The sequence below is a fragment of the Myiozetetes cayanensis genome, unplaced genomic scaffold, assembly GCF_022539395.1.
Source record: "Myiozetetes cayanensis isolate MyiCay16 unplaced genomic scaffold, myiCay2020 scf4, whole genome shotgun sequence".
NCBI classification, from domain to species: domain Eukaryota; kingdom Metazoa; phylum Chordata; class Aves; order Passeriformes; family Tyrannidae; genus Myiozetetes; species Myiozetetes cayanensis.
Genome location: NW_026087631.1, coordinates 12207518 through 12231700, shown reverse-complemented (window position 1 = coordinate 12231700; position 24183 = coordinate 12207518). Strand labels below are relative to the sequence as shown.

General features: G+C 41.4%; 1 protein-coding gene across 1 annotated transcript in view; it reads right to left on the bottom strand.

Annotated features, from left to right (window-relative positions):
- Window positions 1-23806, bottom strand: part of SVEP1 (sushi, von Willebrand factor type A, EGF and pentraxin domain containing 1) — a 121687-nt gene extending 97881 nt beyond the window's left edge. Inside the window, exons 1-3 of the mRNA XM_050329357.1 lie at window positions 23247-23806; window positions 7110-7365; window positions 5716-5892 (exon numbers count right to left, since the gene is read on the bottom strand). Of these exons, the coding sequence (XP_050185314.1) occupies window positions 5716-5892; window positions 7110-7365; window positions 23247-23759 (946 nt within the window). The 5' untranslated portion in view covers window positions 23760-23806. The remainder of the gene's footprint in view (window positions 1-5715; window positions 5893-7109; window positions 7366-23246) is intronic.
- Between the last annotated feature and the right edge of the window lie 377 nt (window positions 23807-24183).

Genomic DNA, 24183 nt, shown 5'->3' with positions numbered 1-24183 from the left:
TTTATTATGGTTTGCAGAGCTCAGTGTCTGACTCTAGAGTTTGTTAAAAGATTTTTACTAATGGACTCAGCACTGGTGAGGCCACACCATGAGTATTGTGTTCAGTTCTGGGCCCCTCAGTTCAGGAAGGATATTGAGGTGCTGGAGCAGGTCCAGAGAAGAGCAACCAGGCTGGTGAAGAGACCTGAGCACAAATGCTATGAGGAGAGGCTGAGGGAGCTGGGGTTGTTTAGTCTGGAGAAGAGGAGGCTCAGGGGTGGCCTCATCACTCTCTACAACTCCCTGAGAGGAGGTTGTAGCCAGGTGGGGGTTGGTCTCTTCTCCCAGGCAATTACCAGTAAGACAAGAGGGTGCGGTCTTAAGCTCTGCCAGGGGAGGTTTAGGTTGGATATTAGGAAGAAATTCTTTACAGAGAGGGTAATCAGGCATTGGAATGGGCTGCCCAGGGAAGTGGTGGATTCACCGTCCCTGGAGGTTTTTAAGATGAGACTTAGTGACACTTAGTGCCATAGTCTAGTAACCAAGGTGGTAGTGGATCAAGGGTTGGACTTGACGATCTCAGAGGTCTTTTCCAATCCAGCTGATTCTGTAATTCTATGATCTGCAGGTTTATGTGACACAAAACAACACAGTAGCAGCCATTTAACTTTTTCCTCAAGAAAAGCTCTTTTTTCAATTTGTCAGTTTTCAATTGCTGCAGGTCTCACAAGGAGCCTTCTTTTACTGACAGTTAAGTTAGAACTGAAGAGTATTTTTCTGATTTATAAATTAAAAGCAAAGGAGAAAAGAGGAATCAAAACAAACTTCTGCCAAGTTTTAAGATGCAGAATCAATGACTGAAAGCATGAAATAGTATTGCTTTGTGAGAGCAAGAAATTAAGTTCTAAGAGCTTAAAAATCTGCATTTCTGTGAACTAATTCAAACCTTCAGATTCAATAGGCAAATTTAGCCTGAAATCTTACTATGTCTGCAAACGTTTTGTACACTTTCTTTTTCACACTCCCTTTCTTCCTTTCTTTTCACTCCCTATCTGTGGGAATCTCAAAGTGCTGTTGGTCATTCTCCAGATCCATTCTAGGCACCCACTGAAGAGTACGGGTATGTTATATGTTTTGTTAAGTATGGATTCCTTGGGATTTGGAGGGATCTTGTAAACTCAGTGAAAATTTCCAAGTACTGTCTGATAAGTTCAAGATGGTTGGCAAAGCTTCATTAAGCCAGTAACTCCTACAGGGTAGATAAAGAAACACCTCCCACAAAGAAATGCTGAGAAAGGGTGATTCAGCCTCCAGTGGGGTAGAAGCTCCTCTCAAAAGGGAAGGAGGAAAGAGACAGCATGGCAGAAGAGATGTTTATTTTTCTTTGACTAGGCTCTTGGAATCACCACTGGAAGTACAGTTCTTCCTGTGTCACTAAGACAAGAACTGCTAGCAATATACTAAAAGCTATCCAATTTATGAACAGTGGGTTTTGTTTTGCATTCTCAACAGGAACAATCCTGAAAATCTCATGGAAGATATGCTCTGCTGAAAATTAGGTCCACAATACAAGAAACCACAAAATGCAAATCTCCCCTGCCTTGCTGGACCTACATCTTCTTTGTTTAAAGTCTTTCCAGTGAATGTGTTCTGAATCAAAATTTGTAAAAAAAAAAAAAAAAGAAAAAAAAGTAAAGTGTTCATATGATTTCAAGTTTCATTGGAAAGGTTGTTTACAGATCTAAACCATGTGGTGTTTTGAAGAAAAAACTGTTGCCTTAGTGGTTATGAATATGACGACTGATACCCTGCATATTCCTAAATAAAAGCCTAAGCAGCCTATTAAATACTCATACATATGATTGTTGTGGATCACATGGCTGAATTTTTGGTAATAGGGGGCCACAGAGATGATTTCAATTAGAAGCTACTAGAAGCTTTTGCTGTTCTATGAAAAAGCCAATGATAGCCAGCTCCAGGATGGACTTCCTACTACTAGCCAATAATATTTGCTTCTGTGATAACATATTTAAGAACACAGGAAGAGAAGCCTGTGTCGCAGAAGAAATTCCAGCCCAGGAAGAGAGCAGAGGAGAACATGAGACAGCAATGTAGACTCCAAAGTCAGTGTAGTAGGAGGAGAGAGGAAGAGGCCCAGCAGCCTCCCTCTCTCCCTCCAGCAGGGGAAAGACTGAAAGCCAAGACCCCTGCCACTTGTGGAAGACTATTGGGGAGCAAAGAACCCCCTCTGCAACTCATGCCAGAGCAGAAGAGTGCATGAGGAGGCTGTAACCCTGTGGGAGGCCTATGATGAAACAGAGTCTTGCTGAAGACCTGTGGCCCATGAAGAGAGAAACCTACGCTGGAGCAAGTTGTCTCGGGTAGGACTTGTGGTCCCGTGGGGGATCCACACTAGTGCAACTCATTCATGACCCAAGGGACAGCAGATTATGGAAGAACTGTGGTCTAAGTGATGGACCCATGCCAGAGCGTTCTATCAAAGACTGTCTCACGTGGGGAGGGACCCCACAGGAAACAAGGGAAGGACTCAAAGCCTGTAACCGTGGTGAATGACCATGGTGAAGCAAGTTGTCCCCTTGCAGTCTATGGAGACTGTCAGAATGCAGAGAGAGAAAGATCTTTGCACCTGATGAAAAAGTGACTCCCCAGGACAGTGAATTGAAAGGAGTTCCTATCTAAGAGATGGACTTTACAGAGGCAGAAGCAGCCGCTGGTTGTGACTTTCCCCCTTTTCCCATTTCCCTGAGTGGCTGAGGGAAGGGGGGAGTGGAAGGAAGGTGTTGTGTTTTAAGACTGTTTTATTCTTTCACTCTTTAGTTCTTATTTTATTAGCAATAAATTTAGCATTTAGTTTAAGTTTGTTAGCAATAAATTTAAGTTCTATTCACTTTGAATCTGTTTACCTATAAAAATTAATTAGTAAGCAAGTCTCCCAGTTCTTATCTCTCCTCAGGAATTCTCTAACTTTTTTTTTCCTTTCTTCTGAGAACAGTAGAGGGGGAAGGAGAGGGAAAAACAGTTTTCAGTAAGTGTTTAAAATCCAGCCAGGGTGAAACCACGACAATGATGAAATTCTACATTTCAATAATTATACCCAAATAGTGAACCAAATATAAACAAAAGAACAAAAAACCAGCCTAGATTATATGGAATTAATTTACCAGTTCTTCCCCATGAACTATACATCATCTCTTCATGGATGCAGAAAATGGAGTCTACGTGTTCAATAAAAGAAACTAGGAGTTATAATACAACAATTTCTAATCTCTCCAATAACTGCGGCTGTGCTCAGAAGTAATTGATGAGATGAACATGATAGGTATCATCCTTTACTTGCATCATCTTGTATCTTAAAATAGAACTTTACCAGAAGAGTCTTGCCCCCCCTCAAAAAAAAACCCAACTTGTGAAAAGGCTGTGTTAAAGACATATATCCTAATCTTCTATGACAGAGATCTGTATATTTGTTTTCTATAAAAGGTGCAGTTGCCTTGAACAGGTCACCTTTTTACTGGTGAAATGAAAGACAGTCTTAGTGAAAATCACAAGATTTATTTTTGCTGATTTCTGTATTTTTCTTTCCTTGTCTAGTTTGAAACTCAACATTTGTAATCAAGGAAAAGAAGGAGAAGAAAAAGTGAAGAGTATTGAAGAAGAGGTGTTCATGTATTTCCCATTACTTGGGACTGATTACAATACTGCCTTCCATCTTCCTCTCTTTCCCCTCCTTTGCCACAATTGTCACAGATGTCTCTGGCCGCATGAGGCTCCTAGTGTGGGCCAAGAAGCTTTTGTTTGGTTTGCCTTTTAAAGTAGAGAACGGTCAGTCTGTCCCTCCTCCTGTGGCACATCATCAACAGTATTACAAAGAACAGGAAGAGGGCACTGAAGCCAATTTCTGCCTTTTGGTACCAAGCATGTGGCTCCTATTTTATTTTATAGAACTTTCCTAGAGAGTAATTTCTGGTAGCTATGAATTTTTATTACGACAATTTTTATATGTTCCTCTGATGCCTCATATTTAAAGCCATAGAGTGATATAATGCAGAAAACAAGCATATATAGAAAATACCTACAGAAAATAAACAAAATAGCAAAAAAACCAGATATGTCGCAGAAGAACAATTTCCCATCTTCATGAAAACTCTTTAAAAAAAGCCTTACTGTATTAAACAAACATAGGCTAGTGGACTATTTGCATGTTTAACCAAACAAAAGCTAAAAGTAGCTCAATTAAAATTGAAGTCCTGTCACTGTAAACTTGCCACAAGTCCTCTTGCACATTATACAGTGAAGAAAAGTTAAGATGCATTCTTAAGATTCCTTATGCTTTACAAATCAACAGCTTTACAAATCAACAGCTATGCTCAGCTGTGAAATGTTAAAAAAAAAAAGGTTGGAATCCTTTTCAGAATAAAAGATTTCAAAATAGCCCGTTTTTCCTTCAAAAACACATATTGTACTGTTTTTTGTCTGTCTTGAAGAACACAACAGTTGAACAGAGTAGACATAAAGAACAGGTTTGAGTTAGTCAGGTAAAATTCGCCCTAAAATACATGTATACAACTTCAATTACTTTCACATACACAGCAGATGGCTGCAATCATCTAATACAACCCCCTTCTACAAATTTATTTCAGAAGCACCTGCCAAAGAAGTAAAATTACAACTTCTGTCTGCAGCCGCAAAGTACCCATTTAAAGACATCTGACTTTTACTGGGTTTGGTGGCACTTGAAGGCTATGCTCACCCCGTCAAAGGAGTCTTTCATGTAGAAAGGTTAACTCTAAAATGATAGGCCCATTATTTTTAGGAATAGCTCTAAACAATATTTAATGACACAAGCTACTGATAGAGGCAGAAGTGCTGTATCTGTTTTCTTCAATAGGTTACTAGGCACCTAAGGTGGAGGAAATTGACAATGAAACTTAACTACATTGCTCTACTCATGTTGCACTCAAACCCCAGTGAATTCCTGCCTACCTACAGAATAAAAGAAAGGTATTCCAGAAGCACTAAGTGAATTGCAATGTGTTAACTGGCAAGGAGTATAAGACAATTGATCAATTTCAGCAAATAACTATAAACTGCTGTTATTTTAACCATAGACTTTGAATGCATACTATTAAAAGGACATTTCCAAAAAGTAGTAACAAAAACAATCTCAGCAAAATGTGATGACAAGTTTCTCTTTAGTGACCCAAACGCTTTCTTCCTCTTTAGTAATTGAAAGTCAACACGAGGGAATTAAAGCACATTTACTTGACTGTAATTTTGCCAGGAATTTATCTTGCAAAGACCCACATAAATAACCCCTCTGCAATCAGGAAAGCTTATGAAAGCCCAAAATGTGATCAGAAAAATTCATGAAGAAAATAGGTACTATGAACAAAAAATATTACCTGAGACTTGGTAAACTCCTAGTAACAAATTTCTGATGTGCTGTGTTTTAAGGAAGTTTTACTTTGTCAGAACTTTTGCCCTATTCTTACCTTTTTCTTGTGCATCTCTTTGAGCTATTGCTGAAGACAAGGTATCAGGTGAGTTTAACTGCTAGAGCTATTCTGTGCCTTCAGTCCGAGAGTCTTCCAGACTTGGATGCATTCTGATCCAGGTGCATATCCATAATTCCAAGTAAATCTTTTCACTCTGAACTCGATTAGTGACGTATTCAGGGCATAGAGAGAAACCCAAATACTGAGACATGAGACTCACCTGTGCATTCATGCTGTAGTCCTTTCCCATAGTATCCTTTTTCACATATACACTCAAACTGGCCAGTGTGAGTACCACATTTACAGCTTGCCATGATGTCGCAGCAGTTTTCGTTTGCCTCACAGAGATAGGAACAATGTGATATATCTTCTTGAATATAGCTGCCAGAGGGTAGGTCTGAAATAGTATTAACTTATTAACAAAAAATTCAAACAAAAGTTCTCACATAGCCTCATACTATGCCATGAGCAAAATGTTCGTTAAAAACCCTAAGTTCCAGTTCTAAGTAGTAGTGACATTAGTGTGAAGCAGAGCCTTGTTATGCTCAAAATGTAATAAAAGAAATAAACTGGTGTCCTTGTTCTGGAAAAAGGCTCACTGAAATCCACGGTGCACTCAGACTTTTTTACTTGGCTTCATTTGAGTCTAACACTGCCAGAATGCAGTCTCACTCCCAACAGAAGCTGTTTAGACAGCTTTTCCCAGCTTTGGTGGGTGCCATATTTGGCATCAGAAGAGTATTTGGTCATGGCATGTATAGCAAGTTGGTCATATCATAAAAAATCCCATGTCTTTCTTTTGGCACATTCATACAGACAAATCCGGCCTTACCTGGAACAAACAGAATAGCAGTAAAGCACCAGAAGGGCAGTAAAGCCCTGCTTGTTTGAAAGCAGCATGTTTTTGAAAATTGTAGCAAATACATGCAAATGGCTAGTTTAAGGCATGCAAATACATTTCTAAGCTTCAATTAAGCCTTGCAAACAAATGTTTTATCATGTGTTCTCATCTGCTTGTCTAAACCTACTCTAGTTTTCAGGACGATTTTTTTTTTTTTAAGAATATAGCAGATTAAAAGAGGATAAAACCACAGTCCAAACTTATTCCATGGCTTATGCCTTCCAGTTCTACTACATTTATAAGGTCATAAACACAGAATGTATTTACTCTTACACAGAGAGTTCTAAATCCGTTCTGAGCAGACTAAATTTTGTTGTTATGTACGATACCAAAAGGTATTAAGTCTAGTCCTAAGGTGTATACTAGCTACCTCTTTAGGGGAACCATGTGACTGACTACAAGGTTCATCCATCCCAGCAAAAGTTACATTGGGCTAAGCATATAGTCTGTTCTTCATGGACAAAATGAAGAGCTGAATGGAGGTAAATACGTATACACATCAGTGAGGAGAATTTTGCTCACATTTTGTTCATGAAGAGTTAATCAAATAAAATTTATTCTTTTAATGGAGGAACAAACACTTCTGCTATAAAGTATGAGAAAAAAAAAAGGGAATAAACACCACATGAAATGTAAAAGCAAGACACTACTGGAGATCTTTCTGTTCAGACATCTCTGCTCTCTGTAGATTTCTGAGGTTAGTACATTAATACCTTCATGAAGAGCTCTGCGTGCCAGAGCTTCAAACTCAGTAAAACTGTGAAGAAGGTAACAATGATCTTCTTTTGGGTGGGAAGCCATGTCATTCAGTTCTCGGATATTGCCCTGCCATATCCCAAAGGTGAAGATCTCCACTCCAAATTCACGCAAGGATGCTGCGATGGGTCTTGGGTCTCCCCCATTGGAATATCCATCAGTAATGAGAAATATCACTTTCGTGGAATTTCCACGGGCATGACGCAATATTTGCTGGAAGACAAAATGAAATTGCACACCTCATCGAAGAGTTCACAGTGGTTGATCTGTACACTACTTCCTTCATGATTTGACTCCTTTTATTTGAATTGTACAGATAAATTAGGCCCTTGCAAGCTCTCCCACTATAACAAAGGTTATAGAAGGTTATAGAAGCAGAGCCTATGGTTAAACAAGGCCAAGCACTGATTTACATTTCAATCAGTCACGGTCTGCACAATCAGAGAAATCACAACACCATCTGAAATGAGATACTTCTCACATTAACTGATAGTCACCCATGCGTCAGACAGCAATGATTCTGACCAGTGCTTTAGCAACTTTGTTGTCTTCAGTTTAAATAGGTAATCCAAACATTGAAAATCTAGTGCAAGACCCAAAATATGATCTAACATATTTTAACGTAATCTTATGTTTTGATCCACTAAATTATAAACCACACTTCTGATTTATTCTTAGTCTTCTCTTCAACAACCATTTGGACTGTTTATTATTTTGACACCAGCACAGCACTCCCCATCATCCCTGACGAATTCTGCTTTTCTCCCTTACACTGGTTTGCTAGGATCACTGTAGATTGTCCATTATGGCATCAAAAACTGCCTGTAATCCCTTCCACCGTGCTGCTATCTACAGATTAAGGATCATTCTTTCTAGTACTCACATAAAACACTTGAGGCACTACTCAGTAGTGCCTGAGTGAGAACACACACCACAAATTCCTGCCCACTTCATCCCTCCAGTCTGACAGTGCCCTACTGCTAATTACTCTCTAAGTACATTTGTTTTTGGATGACAGGCAGAGCACCTCCAAAAATGCAGTGTTGACATGCCATAGACTAGGAACCACACTATGGAGTTACCATGCTGATTAGCCACTATCTGTCAGAGTCTGAGTAAATAAGGGACCAGTACCAATCTCCTACCGTAACCCTAAAGAAAGCGATTGTGAAGGTGTACTTTCTCCTACGTGAACTTATGTTCACTTTGTGAACTCAATACAAAAGACTATATTTGATAGACCTATGAATGATACTCCAAAAATCATGTTGTTGTATATTTAAGCCACCCTTAACAAACAGAAGCTCCAAAACTGGAGGTGACCTGAGTTGAGTACTTTTATTACAAAATCCTAAAGTAAAACTTATGAAGTAAAATTACCTGCCTTTGAGCTCAAACAAAAGCTTACAGTCTAGGTAAGTCTAAATAACCTGTCGAGTTTTTATATCCCTTCTCAGTAAGCCAGACCAGGATGATCTGATTTCAGGATGATTTGATTTTGATTTGTCAGTTCACTGATTTCAGGTAGATACTAAACAAAAACAAGTACATAGACTGCAAATCAAAGCATATACCATGTGGTCTGAGAGACTGCCAAGCAATGTTTTGCTGTTGGACTTGATTTTGTTACTGCTTCTATGCAAAATCCAAAGGGAGTGAAACAAAATTCTCTTGGACAAAAATATCCTTCACAAATCAAGCCTATTGTTCCTCATATTGTTTAAGTCATAAATGGAAAACCACAATGAAGTGAAAAAACAGAATGCAGTAGAAAACTAGAATGAAAAGAATCAGGAAGAAAAAAGACAAGACAAAAGAGAACATGAAGACAAATAGGAAGAAAAATACAAATGCTTTATTTTAAAAATGTATTGTAGAACTGATGTATAAGACAAGGGACATTGCAGGCAGGGAGGGTAGTGCTATTTTTAATTAACATATAATTAACTTATTTAGCATTAAATGTGCTATTTTAAAATAGAATATAAACAACTTAAACTTCCATCCAACTTCTTAAGTGTTTAGGCTGAAATTCTCCACTCAGGATGTTTGCCTCAAGCTGTTTCATTGAAAAGGGCTTTTTTTTGAAAAACAAGATGAAGAAAACGTATGTTCCATCTGAACTTATTTGATTTTGGCTACCATAGCATCTCTGATCTTTGAAGAATGAACTTTCAATCTGCAAATCACATAATAAAGGTGGAAAAGTATGTCCCAAATACATGCAAGTTGTGGAATATGTGTAACTGAGGGAAAACCACAACTTACACAGTCTTAAGAGACATAATGGAGATTGCCAGTGTAATTCTCTGAAGGTCCCTACTGCAGCTTGCTCCGGCAGAATACAATTTCAACTCGTGATTAGGTCATAACATGTACAGAAAGGGGAACAAAGCTTAATTTTTGAAGGATATGGCTTTGCAATTTCTGTAGTATCTGTTTCCCTATCCATAACACAAAGGTGCACAAACTTTGAAGGTGAAGGCAGTGGATGGCATTACACATTGCCCTAGTTCTTCAGCGATTGATACTCAGATAGTAACCAAACTTCCATGTTTTGCTTAAATACAGAAACATGTCTGCATGGACAATGAACCAACTAGCTTGAGCCCCAGTAGTCTAGCCAGGACAACAGAGATCCCATAAATGACTTAATTCTGCTTAGTAAATTACTAGGGATCTCTGTTTTACAAAATTAGACTTCCAAAAATGTCCTCTGAAACTGCTGAAACACAAACTCTTCATGTCTTTCCATGCGAAGAAGGAAGCTCCTGATCCCATGAACAAATGCTTACCAAGCCCTCTTAAAAGATGAGGGTTTGAGTAAGTGAGAAGCGTCAGTAAAAGACCATTTCTGCAGAGCAAATGACCATTTCTGAGGGGAAAATATACCTTAGCTACATGACATTCAGACAAGGCAAGCAGCAAACAGCTTTTCTGTTCTCTGCATCTCAAAGGGCTATCACCTCTTCAGGACAGCACTTCTGTCACACACAGACACAAACTGAACTAACAGGTAAAAGAACATGAAGCTGTCTTCCTGCTACCCAAGGACTCGAATATTCAGGCATCAGGGGATCTGAGTAGAGAAACAGACAGACAAACAGACAAGATTGCTACACATTGCCCCTAGAAATCAAAACAAAACAAAACCACTGAACAGCTTGGCCCTCATGTCTTGCAGCTGCAACTCTAGACACAGAATCCCTGCTGTATAACGGCAGAGGGAAATAACAAGGGAAGGAAAGAAACATTCAGCATGGGGTGGAGGGGAGACCAAAGTCTATTTTTAAATAATTTGTGTATGTCTGGTGGTCCAGTTAGTGTTTTGGGTTTTTTTGTGCAGGCACAGTGACACAGGCCACCATCCAGAGCTGCTGACAATCTAGGTATCACTCCACATTACTCTACCTCTTCTCTCCAGTATTTGTGTGGCATTTCAGATCATTTTTGTTTCCTCTAACCCTGACTCACATTCCTCTACTCTTGAGAAACCTCTCTCCTTCCCTTTCCAGAAAGTGGTTTTGAAAGCTGTTCTTTTCCCCAACAGAAATATCATATATTTTTAAATGTCTGTTCACTTAACCCCAAAACTCATAAACACACAGAGAGATCATTCCACATATTTCAACAGTCCCTGCCAACTTCATGCACTGTATCTACATAAAGATGACTTTTTTTCATGACAAGGCTTAACAGTCCCTTCTTAAACTGTCGTGCTCTTCAATAAATATAGTTTAAAAGCCCACTACATGGTACTAGGAATTTAAAAGGATCCTGAGAACCTGTTTCTTTGGTATGAATATCCACATCTGCTTTTGATTTTACCATCAAATGAAACTGAGCACAAGCCGTAACTCAAAATACAGTGCTGAATGACATGTTTAATTGAGAACACAGACCATTTGGTCAATGCTATAAATTAATAAGGGATAAGTACAAACAAAACAAAACAATTTACACTCTTGATGATTGACAGGAAATGCGTGGGGTCACTAGAAATACCTAGTCTTTTACCATTTTAGTAACTATTTTCTTGTCTACACTTCTTTTACAGGAGTGATAGATCAGTCAGTTTCAGTAAACCTTCCAGATCTTAACTAAAACATTCTTTTCACATTAGCAAAAAGTTATTACCATCTGTATTGTGTTCAGTGTCTGTTTAGTGTGCACAAATATCTGGCAGGCTTGCCCAATTTTTTGTGCCAATAACAGCCCTTAGAATTAAAAAATGAAGCCTTGTGCAATAAGAGTTGTTGTACAAAATCCTCCTCTAGAAGTTCACTACTGTAAGGGAAGTTAAATCCTATTAATACAGTCACAAAACCAGCTAAACCTCTAAATTCAGGGTGTTTAACATGAACATGGAGTTTGTAATACAAAATTAGGAGGCAAGGAGCATCCAAAGGCAAAGACTTCTTCAGTCACTTGACAGCCACAGCAATGATGTTGTCAAAGGTTCTTTGTTACTGCCTCGATTACATCATCTGCATCCAACACGTAAACATATGATCTTGGGCCTGATCCCTGTCCTTACTCTGTGGTTTGCTTTTAAAGAAAGCCATTCTGACCATATTCTGACCATACAGAATTGGCTATTAATCCATATGTCTAGAGGGAAACAAACTGAAATGAGTTAACCTCTCCTTTACAAACTAAGTCTTAGGTAATGTTAAACAGCCCCAGGATCCTTGCTAGGAGAAGCTTGCCTTAAAAGGCTTAAGTTGGAACCTAGCCCTCAAAACAACATTATCCAAGCATTCACCTTGTAGGAAATACACTACCTGAGGGAATGTTTTTTGTGATAAGTCAGGAAGAACCACCACTGCACTTCATAAGCAAAACAGAAAGCCCTCCACTAAAGAGCCATTCAGGTCTACTATACCAGTTGACCACTTTTACACTGAATTTCTTTTCACTCTAGGAATAACATAAAACTTACACCTAGGGGATGATTTCTGAATCAAATGAGATTATTCCTTTTCTCCAGAGGATCATTTATTCACTATAAAAGAAATAATTCCCATTTCATAATATAACAGAATTAATTTAACTATATATAATACAACATATTCACTATTAAGCACTGCATAGATTTGACCTATATATTCACCTGAATATTAAAACAGTATATCTTAATTTATCACAGATGGCTTCAGAAGCAGATCTGCATGTCATGGCACTGGCAAATGGCAAATGTCTTTGCAAAGCTCAACCTTTGTTTCAAGATTTCTTTGCTTTCATCCTTCCTGCAGGTAAAAAGACACAAATCTGGCAGAAAATTTTATGCAAATAAATATTCTATAAACCAAAGAACAACAAGTACTGAAATCAACCATAGCTTTTAGTGCAAATGAGGCATCTTATCACTGAATCCAGAGCAACCCTAAGGAACCTGGTCCTTTACAGGAGTAATGCAAAGCCAGGGGGTGACAAACACAGTTCCTATTCATCATGACAAAAATGTTGTGATTCCTTTACATAAAAGAGCTAGCTACACCTCTTGTGCTCCCTCTCTAAAACAGCAGTATTCTGATTTTACCACCTTTTCTTTTGGTCACTGGACACTGCTATTTTCACTGCTCCAAGCAAATGAACTAAAAGATACTCCACAGTCAGAGGTTTTGGTTTCCAAGCTTTGACTTTCTTCTGCAATTGTTCACAAGCTCTAGAGCCACTCTCCTGCTGTTACCTACACAGAAAAAAAATTAACTAACTTTAAAGCTTTCATTAGATATTTCCCTAGGAAAAAATGTACTCATAATTCAGAGAAAAGATGTATCTATAGAAATAATCTGGATATTTAAATAGTGCTCCAACTAACTGCCAAGTATGACCTCAGTAAATCTTACAACTTTGACAGACAGACACCCCCACTCTGTGGATGAAAGCACACAGATAAAAAAGCCAGGTATGCTCATGGCCAGGACATGTAGAGACATGTCATCTGAGGAAAGACAGACAGATCTAGTACTGTTCCGATGGAAGAAGGCAAAAGGTACATATGCCTGTATATATATAAAAATACCTGAATTACATATATAAATATATATATAATTTATATACCTAAATACTCCCTATACATATGTCCATGTATATATATAAATACTTAATGAATGGGGGAGTAGGGAAGATGTATAAAGGATCTTAGTATTATGTGACAAAAACCACAAATTTAAATATCAAAATTCCACTTAAAGAGACCTGGACAAATAAAAGGACTGGGTAATCACCAACTGAATGAAGTTCAACAAGGAGAAGTGTTGGATTCTGCTCCAGGGATGGACCAACCCTGGATGTTGGTACAGACTTGGGAATAAGAGGCTGGAAAGCAGTGCCATGGAAAGGGACCTGGGGGTCCTGGTCAGTGTAAAGTTGAATGTGAGTCAGCAGTGCCCTGGCAGCCAGGAGGGCCAACGGTGTCCTGGAGGGCATCAGGCAAAGCATCACCAACCGGTCAAGGGAGGGGATTGTCCTGCTCTGCTCTGCACTGGGGCAGCCTCACCTTGAATATTGTGGCAGTTTTGGGTGCCACAATATAAGAAAGATATTAAGCTATTGGAGAGTGTCCAAAGGAGGACAACAAAGATGGTGAAGGGCCTTGAGGGGAAGCCATGTGAGCAGGGGCTGAGGTCACTTGGTGTGTTCAGCCTGGAGAAGAGGAGACTGAGGAGACCTCACTGCAGTTACAACTTCCTCGTGAGGGGAAGAGGAGGAGCAGACACTGATCTCTTCTCTGTGGTGACCAGTGACAGAATCAGAGGGAATGGCCTGAAGTTGTGTCAGGGGAGGTTTAGGTTGGATGTTAGAAAGAGGTTCTTCATCCAGCGAGTGGTTGGGCACTGCAACAGGCTCCCCAGGGAAGAGGTGACAGCACCAAGCCTGACAGAGCTTAAGAAGCATTTGGATGATACTCTTGGGCATATGGTGTGACTTTTGGGGGTGGTCCTGTGCAGGGTTTAATAGTTGGACTTGATGATCCTTGTTGGTCCCTTCCAACTCAGCATATTCTGTGATTCTGTGATCCTATGAAACAATATTTTTACTACAAAGGTGATCAACCTCTGAAACAGGTTTCCCTGAGAGTTTATGGGATCTCCATCCCCAGAAATACTCAAAACCCAACTTGGACACAGTCCTGAGCAACCTAAAGAAAAAAAACAAATAACTCAAGACCACTACTGGCTTTGCAAAAACAGGAACTACTACACAGAATTTTGGCTTACACAGTTGTTTTAGGACTGTTAGATCTGGTGACTTGAAATTGTGTGGCTTGCAGTTTCGAGCCCTGAACTAGATAGAACAGAATGCGCCTAGTTTCCAGGATACAACTAACATACACATTCTTCATCTTCTATCATTCATCAGAGGTCTTCTAAACAGGACATTTAAAACACAAAGCATGTTATGTACATAGCCATTTTCTGAGCTCTTGGTGATATACAACCTTCTAACAACTTTATCAGGACTTCGAAAAATGGCTGGAGGCCCTTATATACTGCTATGTTGTGTGCCATATTCAAAATATCATCTTGCTAATAGATGTCAGTTTGATTTGAAAAACTAAAAATCCTAGTTCTCTTTGTCTGTGAGCAATTTCCATCATTAAAATAACAAAGTTGTGACTTGATTTCACTAATACTGCTCCAGTCTTCTGCTAATAATAAAAACAGGGAGTCAAGAATATTTTGCTGAATATGTAATTGACCTCCATGTATTTTCAGACCAAGCATTCACAATATTATTGACTAGTACCTCTGCCAAATATTTGTTTCTTTTGTGTTTGCTTTAACCATTTATTACTTTTAAAAAAGCAGGAGAAAAAAAGAGCTGAACAGAAAAATTAATTCCACAAGGACAAACACAATTCATAACCTTGCCCATCTACTGCCAGCTGCCACTGCTCAATTATCTTCTGAATATACAAATACATTTTTTTTTGCTCCAGGACTTCTACAACTGAGCAACATTGACACGAAGTTATCATTGCTAAGAGCTTTCCCAGACCAAGTGGGTGTTGGGGAGTATTTGGGAGAGAAATAAGAGTCTCTGATTACCTGTTTATACTGTGTATGTCCAGCAGAGCACCACGCCTTTGAATGCTAAAGCTTTTTACAGCCTGCTGCTCACGTTCAAGGAGGTTCTTTGTCTTCCTGTTGAATGTTAATAGTGAGACCCTGAACCAAAGTGACCATCATAATTTTAACAAAAACCTTTGTTTTGAATTGCATTAACATCACAGAGAAGTAAGTAGTTCCCAGATTGGAACAAGTTCCTGGTCATATGAAGAGCCTACCTGTTGCTAAAGGCAATAGTGCTTTTAATTTCTTCACCTAGAAAAGTCAGAAAATTCTGACCACCACAAACATTTTGTCTCACTGCAAAATCTGACTTACAAATTCCAGTAACACGTGGAATGGGAGGACAAAGGATAAAATATATATCACAGAACATGCAAAATAAATGTCATACGGAATATTAACACTGAAGCTCATGTTAGGAAATACTGCTAAATATGATGTATTTTGGTGTAAAGACGTCTTGTAAGTCTACAAAGTTCATTAAAAATAAACCAACTGATTTTGTCCTGACTTCTTCAAAATTTTAATGCTGGGAAATTATTTCCTTTTCTTGGATCAAATCACTGTAGCTTTTCTGGTTTGTCTTCATACCTCTGGAGCAAAGCAAATGCTAAGACTCATTTCTCTATGATGGTGCTAACTTTTAAAGACTGGGGATCAGAAGGTACTTATAATCAGACCCCTCCAGCAAAGGCTCTGAGACAACAACAAAAATGATTTTATCCTGAAATATTTAGGATGATATCATCCAGATACCACAGCAGTGAAAGATTTAATTTGTTATGTAGCTAGTTCTGATATTATATCAGCGAGATTTGTGCTAATTCCTGCAGCAATATCCCAAGTTTCTTACTTCTGCCTCTGTTATGTTACACACTGGGAAATGGCTAAAGGCTTTCTGGTACTATACTTTAAATAAAGAGTGTGCCTTCTAAGGGAGGTTTGTCTTGGCAGATATGCTACACAGTGGATGCTGACACTGTTATAGCTGTCATCTTGAAAACCTTCCAGAATGGATTACTTTCTTTAAGTGTCATATTGGTTTGCCTAGCTTTCAGGTTCATATATTGTTTAAACTTCTGCGGAAGAGTGTGGGGCTGCGGCTACACAAGCAAACCCAATCTTCTTTTACTAGCACCTCTGAATACTGCTGATCAAACTCTCGGCAATGCAACAAGCAATAAACAATATGCCATAATAAACACTCAGAAATCAACAAACGACAAGAGAACAGTAGCGTTCATGGGCTGATTTGCCATTCTCAAAGACACCAAGTTGCATGAGCAAATTCCTTGGCCAGGAGCTGTGCAAAAGTATAAGCATAGATGGTAACTTGAATGCTGTCAAGCCAGGTTTTAGTGAGCCATAAATTTTGCATGAAAGTAGTCTAAATCACTCCACTGGACAACAATTCTTTTTATACAATATTTTGCAGTGCTCCTACTTATCCTTAGTACTAGCATGAACATACTGTTGGAGTATGTTCAAAGGTATAAAACCCATGTGGGGGGGGGGCATGCGGTACAAAACGTTAAAGAGAACTGGCAGGTGACTTTTTCAAGCCATGAAAAACAATGCTTTAAAAAGCAATGAAGAACAGAACACTCACTAGCATTTTTTGCCTTTTATTCACCAGAACTACCAAGTGTACTGCTTCTAGGGATACTGGAGAAAGAAGAATATGAAAAATTAGTGAGATTAAGCAGGTGGTTAATCAGGATATAGAGGCAGGTTGTGTATCAATGTATGTGCAACTTCCTACATACTCAGTGGAGAGGGCAGCACTGGAATAAAGGGCTTCAGCACACCTATTGCAGCACTGCCATACAGAGGTACTGTGCATGGGGATGACCCTACCAGTGGTTTCTACTGGAGTACAGACTCACAGGTGAGGCACTTCAGTCTCTGCCTGAAGCCAGGCTGTCTTCCTTTACTACCTCACACTGATAAACTCAGTTTGCCTCAATGAAGGGGCGAGGCTGATGGATATGCAGCAGAATCCTTCAGTGCTTTTTATAAGGCACATAATTTAGCATTTTAAAACCAAATTGTGCTTAAGTTAAAGGGAAGATAATAAGTGGCTAATCTGCTAAACACCAGACTTCCAAATCACAACTTCTGCTTAGACCCAAATTCAGGACACAATTTTGGAAGCACAAACAGATCAATTTCCAAAAAAACAGTTTTTCAACTTAAGAAAATATTAATCCTGATTAGCCAGCCCCAGATATGATGCTAAGCAGAGCACTTTTTGCCTGTCCCGGCCAAAAGAGTCAGAGAAAAAATTAACTACTTAATAATTTCTTGAAGCAGCCACATTTCAGGCTAGGTCTAAAGGCAATGAACAATGTGCAGATGTGTATCTTGCCTCTGACTCTGATGCATTAATCTTGTGAATAAATCTCATGCAAGGCTGCAGTATGCAGGACCAGTATTTTTCACAAACACTAAACTGATTAAAAGTGGTGATTTAGATTTGACACTAGTGATTGCTGACAGGAACTCTACTTTCAATTTGATCAATAATCCCTACATCCCAGATCTGCAATTTCAGAGGTGATCACAGAGGTAAACCAGGCTGACTTCGGTTTTTTCCACTGTATCTTTAATACTGACTGTCAAAGCCATATTAAAACTTACAGAGCCCCAACGCTGTCATCTAATCAGTTAGCTCTAACTGACCTAAGATATTTAGAGCATGATGTCAAAGATCATCAGCCTAGAATCTGCTGCTCTCTTGTTATCAGCTGCTCATTTTGCAGAGGTTATAGAAATAAAAATCCATAAACACATTCTTGAAAAACATACAACATACATGATTCTGAATGTTCATCTCAGTGAGGGCACTGTTTTATGTAAAATAAAAAAACCTTAAACTATGTACATGTTGAGAACAGCTTCGTGAGAGAAAAGTCCTGCTTATCAAACCTGATTTCCTTTAATGACAAGGTAACCTACCCAGTTGATCAAGGGAAGCCAGTTGATGGAATCTTTTTGGATTTCAGTAAAGCTTTTGATATTGTCTTTCACAAGATCCTTCTAGACAAAATGTCCAGACCACAGCTGTATAAACACATAATGGTCTGGGCGAGCAACTGGCTTACAGGTTGAGCACAGAGGGTGATAGTGAATGGGGTAACATCAAACTGATGTCACTAGTGGGGTTCTAAAGGGCTCCATCTTGGACCCTGTGCTCTTCAACAGCTTCAATAAATGACTTGGGTATAGGTAAGCAACTCTGCAGACAACACAAAACTAGGAGGAGCTGATGACTCTCTTGAAGACAGGGAGGCCCTGCAGAAAGACCTGGACAAATTAAGGGACTGGGCAATCACCAACTGAATGAAGTTCAACAAGCAGAAATGTCAGATTCTGCACCTGGGATGGGCCAACCCTGGATGTTCATACAGACTGGGGAATGAGAGGCTGGAAAGCAGTGCTGTGGAAAAGGACCTGGGGGTTCTGGTTGATGGCAAGTTGAATGTAAGTCAGCAGTGCCCTGGCAGCCAGGAGGGCCAACCGCGTCCTGGGGGGCATCAGGCAAAGCATCACCAACCGGTCGAGGGAGGGGATTGTTCCTGCTCTGCTCTGCACTGAGGCAGCCTCACCTTGAATATTGTGGCAGTTTTGGGTGGCACAATATAAGAAAGATATTAAGCTATGGGAGAGTGTCCAAAGGAGGGCAATGAAGATGGTGAAGGGCCTTGAGGGGAAGCCCTTATGAGAAGCAACTGAGAGCACTTGGCCTGTTCAACCTGGAGGAGACTGAGGGTAGACCTCACTGCGTTCTTTAACTTCGCTGGGAAGAGAGGAGAAGGAGCAGGCAGTGATCTCTTTGTGGTGACCAGACACAGGACCTAAGGGAACTGCCTGAAGCTGTGTCAGGGGAGGTTTAGGTTGGATGTTAGAAAGAGGTTCTTCCCCCAGAGGGTGGTTGGATGCTGTAACAGGTTCCCCAGGGAAGAGGTCACAGCACCAAGCCTGACTTTTCAAGAAGCTTTTGGATGATACTCTTAGGCACATGATGTGACTTTTAGGAATGGGTGCAAGGTCAGGAATTGGACTCAATAGGTCATGTGGGTCCCTTCCTACTTGGCATATTCTGTGATTCTGTGCAAAGATTTTCAATTTCCTTTGTGTCAACTAATTTTTTGAATTTGAAAATGAGATTCTGAACCTGCAAATGCACAGAAATTAAAAGCTAATCTTCCTAGTGGGCAACAATATTGTATCTTGTACTTTCATGATTTTGACATACAGAAGAAACAGACACCATTACTTATTTAAACAAGCACTAAATAAGCATTATAACTGTTTATTCTCAATTGATAAGTGCTTACATTCTTTCGAGGGACTTTTTAAACGTTTTTTAATTGGACAACAACAGAACACTGGACTTGACATGCTGATTGGCCATTTGTCATGCTCCATGTTACATTCAAAACCAGATTTCAGGGACCACATACTCAGAAAATGTGTCACCTTATTCTGTAGGTGTTGCTGACAAACCTTCTGCTTACATATACCACTGATTTCAATAGAGTGAAGAGAATTACAAAAGCAAGAAGACTTTTTAATGCAACAATTATTACACTAACACAGAATGACTCCCAAAGCCTCCCTAGCTACCACTTTGCCAGACTGTTTAGAACAACTGGCTTGTCTAAGACTGGCTGAGTGCTATCTATGACTTCTGCTCAACAGTAATGCATACCTACAACTTCCAGCTCAGTTTTGAAGTGAAATGCTTCCCATTTTACTTCCACTGAAAGAGGAAGTAAACAAGTCTGTCCTCTCAGAAGCAAGAAACAAGTCTATCCTCTTAGAAGCAGCTGTTCTTTTGTCAAGAGTTTGCACACAGAGTAGGCCACAAAAACCAGTGCAGCTTCTGGATCTTTAAACTGCTCATCAAAAGCTGGCACATCAATGCTGGCATATATGAAACTGCAAGTCTTGGCTGCTAAAATCACCCCATAAAACTTCCAACGTTGTATGACGACCCCCCCATTTCTATTTTAGAAGTCATCTGGCAACAAATGCACATCCCTCCCATGAGGTGCAATGGGTAGTGGCAGCAGTGGTTATCTCTCAGGATCAGAAGCTCCAATAGAGGTGACTACAGCTCAGAAATTCATAAGTTATGACTACTAAGATATTTGGATTTATATATATTCCTTAGTCATCAGCACCAATGCTTGCTCACTCACACCTGTTTGTATTTTCAGTTCTGCTCTGGTTCTTTCTCGCTGTCACAACAGCTCTGTAGCTTTCCATAATGCAATAAGCAATCTGCTTAACATAAGCTGCATGTAGTTTGTGCTGTCCCATGAACTTATGCTGTGAAAAACTGAAGCCAAAGAGTTTTGCATGAGTGAGCTCAGTGCCCTCTCCTTTCTTAGACTGTTTGCATGTGCCTTAAAAGAAAGATTGATGAACATGAGCACTTACTGGCTTAAGTGTGGCATGGAATTCCCAAAGACGGTGTCAAACCCAAACAATGACAACACCTGGATCAGCCCTCCTGATCCAAGTGGTGTCTCCTGCCACCGCCTCTTGCGGTACACACAGCATATTTCTGTAAACATCACCGAATTTATCACCAGTCTGCTAGGTAAGAATGTCAAAGTGTGGTCCAAGTGGCAAAAATGAGCATGGACAGCTTTGACAAAACACAGAAACTCTGCTCTGTGAAGCACCTTTGGAGAGGATGCAAAACTGCAGAGCCAAGGAGAACTCCTTTATGTTTTCAAAGAAGATGGACATTACATGGTTGTGCAACAGCTTATCAAGTGAGCAGCTCTGTTTTTAGGATAGTGTTAAATAAATGGTTTTGCTGCCACAGGTTCTGAGACCTGCTGAGCAACTGCTATGTAAATCTTGCTCCTGTTCACTGGTGTTCCCAGGTCAGACTCTAACTGGCCTGATGACCTTGCAGAATTCACTTATGTCTCTCCCTCCACAGTAGTTTCCGAAGAACTGTCACAGACATGAATTAATCACTTTATCACTACCAATCAAGAGTGCTGCATGAAGATTTAAGTGCTGGGATTATTCTAACAGCACTTTCCTTCATTTTCTCTTACTATAACACATAACTGATACTATTTTTGGGGCTTTGTAATGCTTCACAGAAACTTTTGAGTCTGGAAAAGAAGTAGAGAATTCTGGTCAGAAGCAGAAGAAACCCCACATTAAAGTGTAAAATAAGAAAAAAAAAGTGACGTTTTAGAAAAGTGAAAGAAGAAATAATTACAGTTGTACCAAAATACAGTTAAAAACAAAAGACAGCAGTGTAAGAGTCCAGAGGGAATTAACAGTTTTATTAGACTTTAAATAGAGGTCTTCCAATAGTAGTATTTTAAACTTAGAACAGTCATTTTCAGAAGACTATCTAGAAAAGAGAGTGGTCCCTGAAGATGTTAATTTGTCTGACATGAAGAAATCGTACTGAACAAAACGACAGTACAGTATTTTTAATCAAGAGCCAGCAAGCAGACTGGAATTTAACCTTGTCATTCTATTGCAGTTCTCCCTGTCACCATGTGAATATTTTTCTTCCCACATTCTTATAAGACCACAGTGTAAAATGACAGTCATGCTGTTGCAGCCACAAAGTTTAGCTGGGCTCATGAAACTAAATTGTAGGTTTCTGAAGGGAATTTTTGTTTATTTCACTTTAAAGATATCATTAGTCAAGACTCTGTATCAAGAAAACAGATGGTATATCCTAAGCTCATGTTTTGTTTGTAACCGTTATTTTTAACTTGTATCATTTAACTATTTCACATAACACCCCTGATAAGGATCTATATTGAAACACGACTTCAGAGTGGAAGATCTAATACAGGGACGCGTTTTCCTAAACCAGGTTTGACACGTGCAGCTCTGAGCACATTAGACAATTGCTTTCTCCTGCCAAATGTGAAGTGAATAAGCTTTGCCAATTTCATATGCCCAGCAGTGATGCACCTCTTGCAGTCTGGCTCCTCAACTCCAAATGAGAACACAGAAGATGTTTCAACACAAGTACACCCAATGCTCAGCTACAGAACACTACCAGAAACTAGATGTAAAAACCCAGAAAATGCAACTTGTTTTGGGGGTTGTTCCTGCACCCACAGGGCAAATGACAAGGAGCAGCCTGGTAAAAAATGTTTCCAGAATGGACCGGCCGTCCATGAACCATCCACTGGGAAGCATCCTCAGCATGATCAAGTGCAAATACATGCCCAGGAGCTGCCTAAAGCAAAGTTCTGCCATGGGTCTGTACGACAACACTACAGATGATTATGTTCCAGGGTCTGGAAATGTTCCTGGACATTCTTCTATTTACTGGTATAGTATACACACTTAAGGGCACCTTTGTCAGTCATCAGCAATTAAAGCAGTCTCCTGGTGACAGTATTTGGTATCTCTGACTGCTGACAGCTATTGGGTACCCAAGTCCCCAACCATAAAACAAGGCAGACGTTTCAGATGCCGCAGTTGTCTCATATATATCACTTCTGAAATAGAGGCATGGGTTCCATGCCCCTTCAAAGTGTGAATTTCGCACATTTGCTTGCAAGGGCAGCAGACAATATGGGAGTCGCAGGCATCGACAGCACGGGACGATAATGACTAATTGCCCTGACCAGACTATTCCGCGACCCAACCACACCATTCCACATCCCATCATACAGCCCTACATCCCTTGACGCCGAACACCCTCGCACGGCACGGAGCGCCACACTGTCCAGCACACCACACCCCGAGCCGTCACGCCCCAACACCCCGAGCAGTCCCGCGCCGCACACGGAGCCGCGTTTCCCCTCGCTGCCGAGACCTCGCCTTGCCACAGCGCACCTCACGGCACCACCCCTCACCTCACCCTCACCGCACCGCTCAGCACAGGTACCACCACGCTCCTCACCGCACTCTTCCTCACACCGCATCCCCCCCGCGCCGCAGTGCCAGACCCCCAGCGCAGGGCACAGCGCAGGGCACAGCCCCCCGCCCGCCGCCCCGTCTCACCGCCGCCTGCTGGAAGGCGCCCTTGGTGTAGGTGCCGCCGCCGCGGTAGGCGATGGCGGGGATCTCGCGTCCCAGCAGAGCGCACTTGTGCTGCTGTGGCCGCCGCCGGGAGATGTAATCCACGCGTGGCACCACGTTGCTGCGCGAGGAGAAGGTGACGATGGCGACGCGCGTGGCCGCGGGCACCACGGGGAAGTCGGAGAGCAGCTTCTTGACGAAGCGCAGCTCGCTGAGGAAGTTGGCCGGCCCGACGCTCGACGACTCGTCCACCAGGAACACGAGCTCCAGCCGCCCGCTGCGCGCCCGCAGCCGCCGCACCTGGCGCTTGAAGGCGCGTCCCAGCTTCTCCACTTTGCTCTCCGTCGTGTCGGGCAGCGCCGGCGCCGCCAGAGCGGGTGACGCCAAAGTCGGGGCGCGGGAGAGGGAGCCCGGCGGGCCGCCCGCCCGGCCCTGCGACGGCGACAGTGACAGCGACAGCCCCCCCCAACAGCAGAGAGCCACCAGGGGCCACATGGCGGGGCGGCGGGCGCGGGGACGCGCCGGCAGCCGCGGGAGGAGAGCGCCTGGTCGCCCCCTGACGCCCCACCTCCTCTCTCCTCGGAAGGGCGGCCGGCTTGTCCCTGTCTCCCTGCCTCCCTTCCTCCCTCCCCGCCGGCCCCCGCAGGTATCCGCGCCCTTTAATCCCCCCGCGGGCCTCCCCCGCGGCTGAGGCGCTGCCCCTCGCACGCCCCCCTCCCGGTTGCCCCCCCGCGCCTTTCGGTAACGTTTTTCCCCGTCCCTCCCCGCCTCCCGCCGCCTCGTCCCGCCCCGATGGGTCCCACACGGCTGTCGGGGGCCAGCCCGGCAGCTGGCGGTCACTGGAAACGCGCCGAGACGAAGCGAAGCGATGCCTGGCTTCCGAGAAACGGGGAATGGGGGTGGGGGTTGTGGGGGGTGG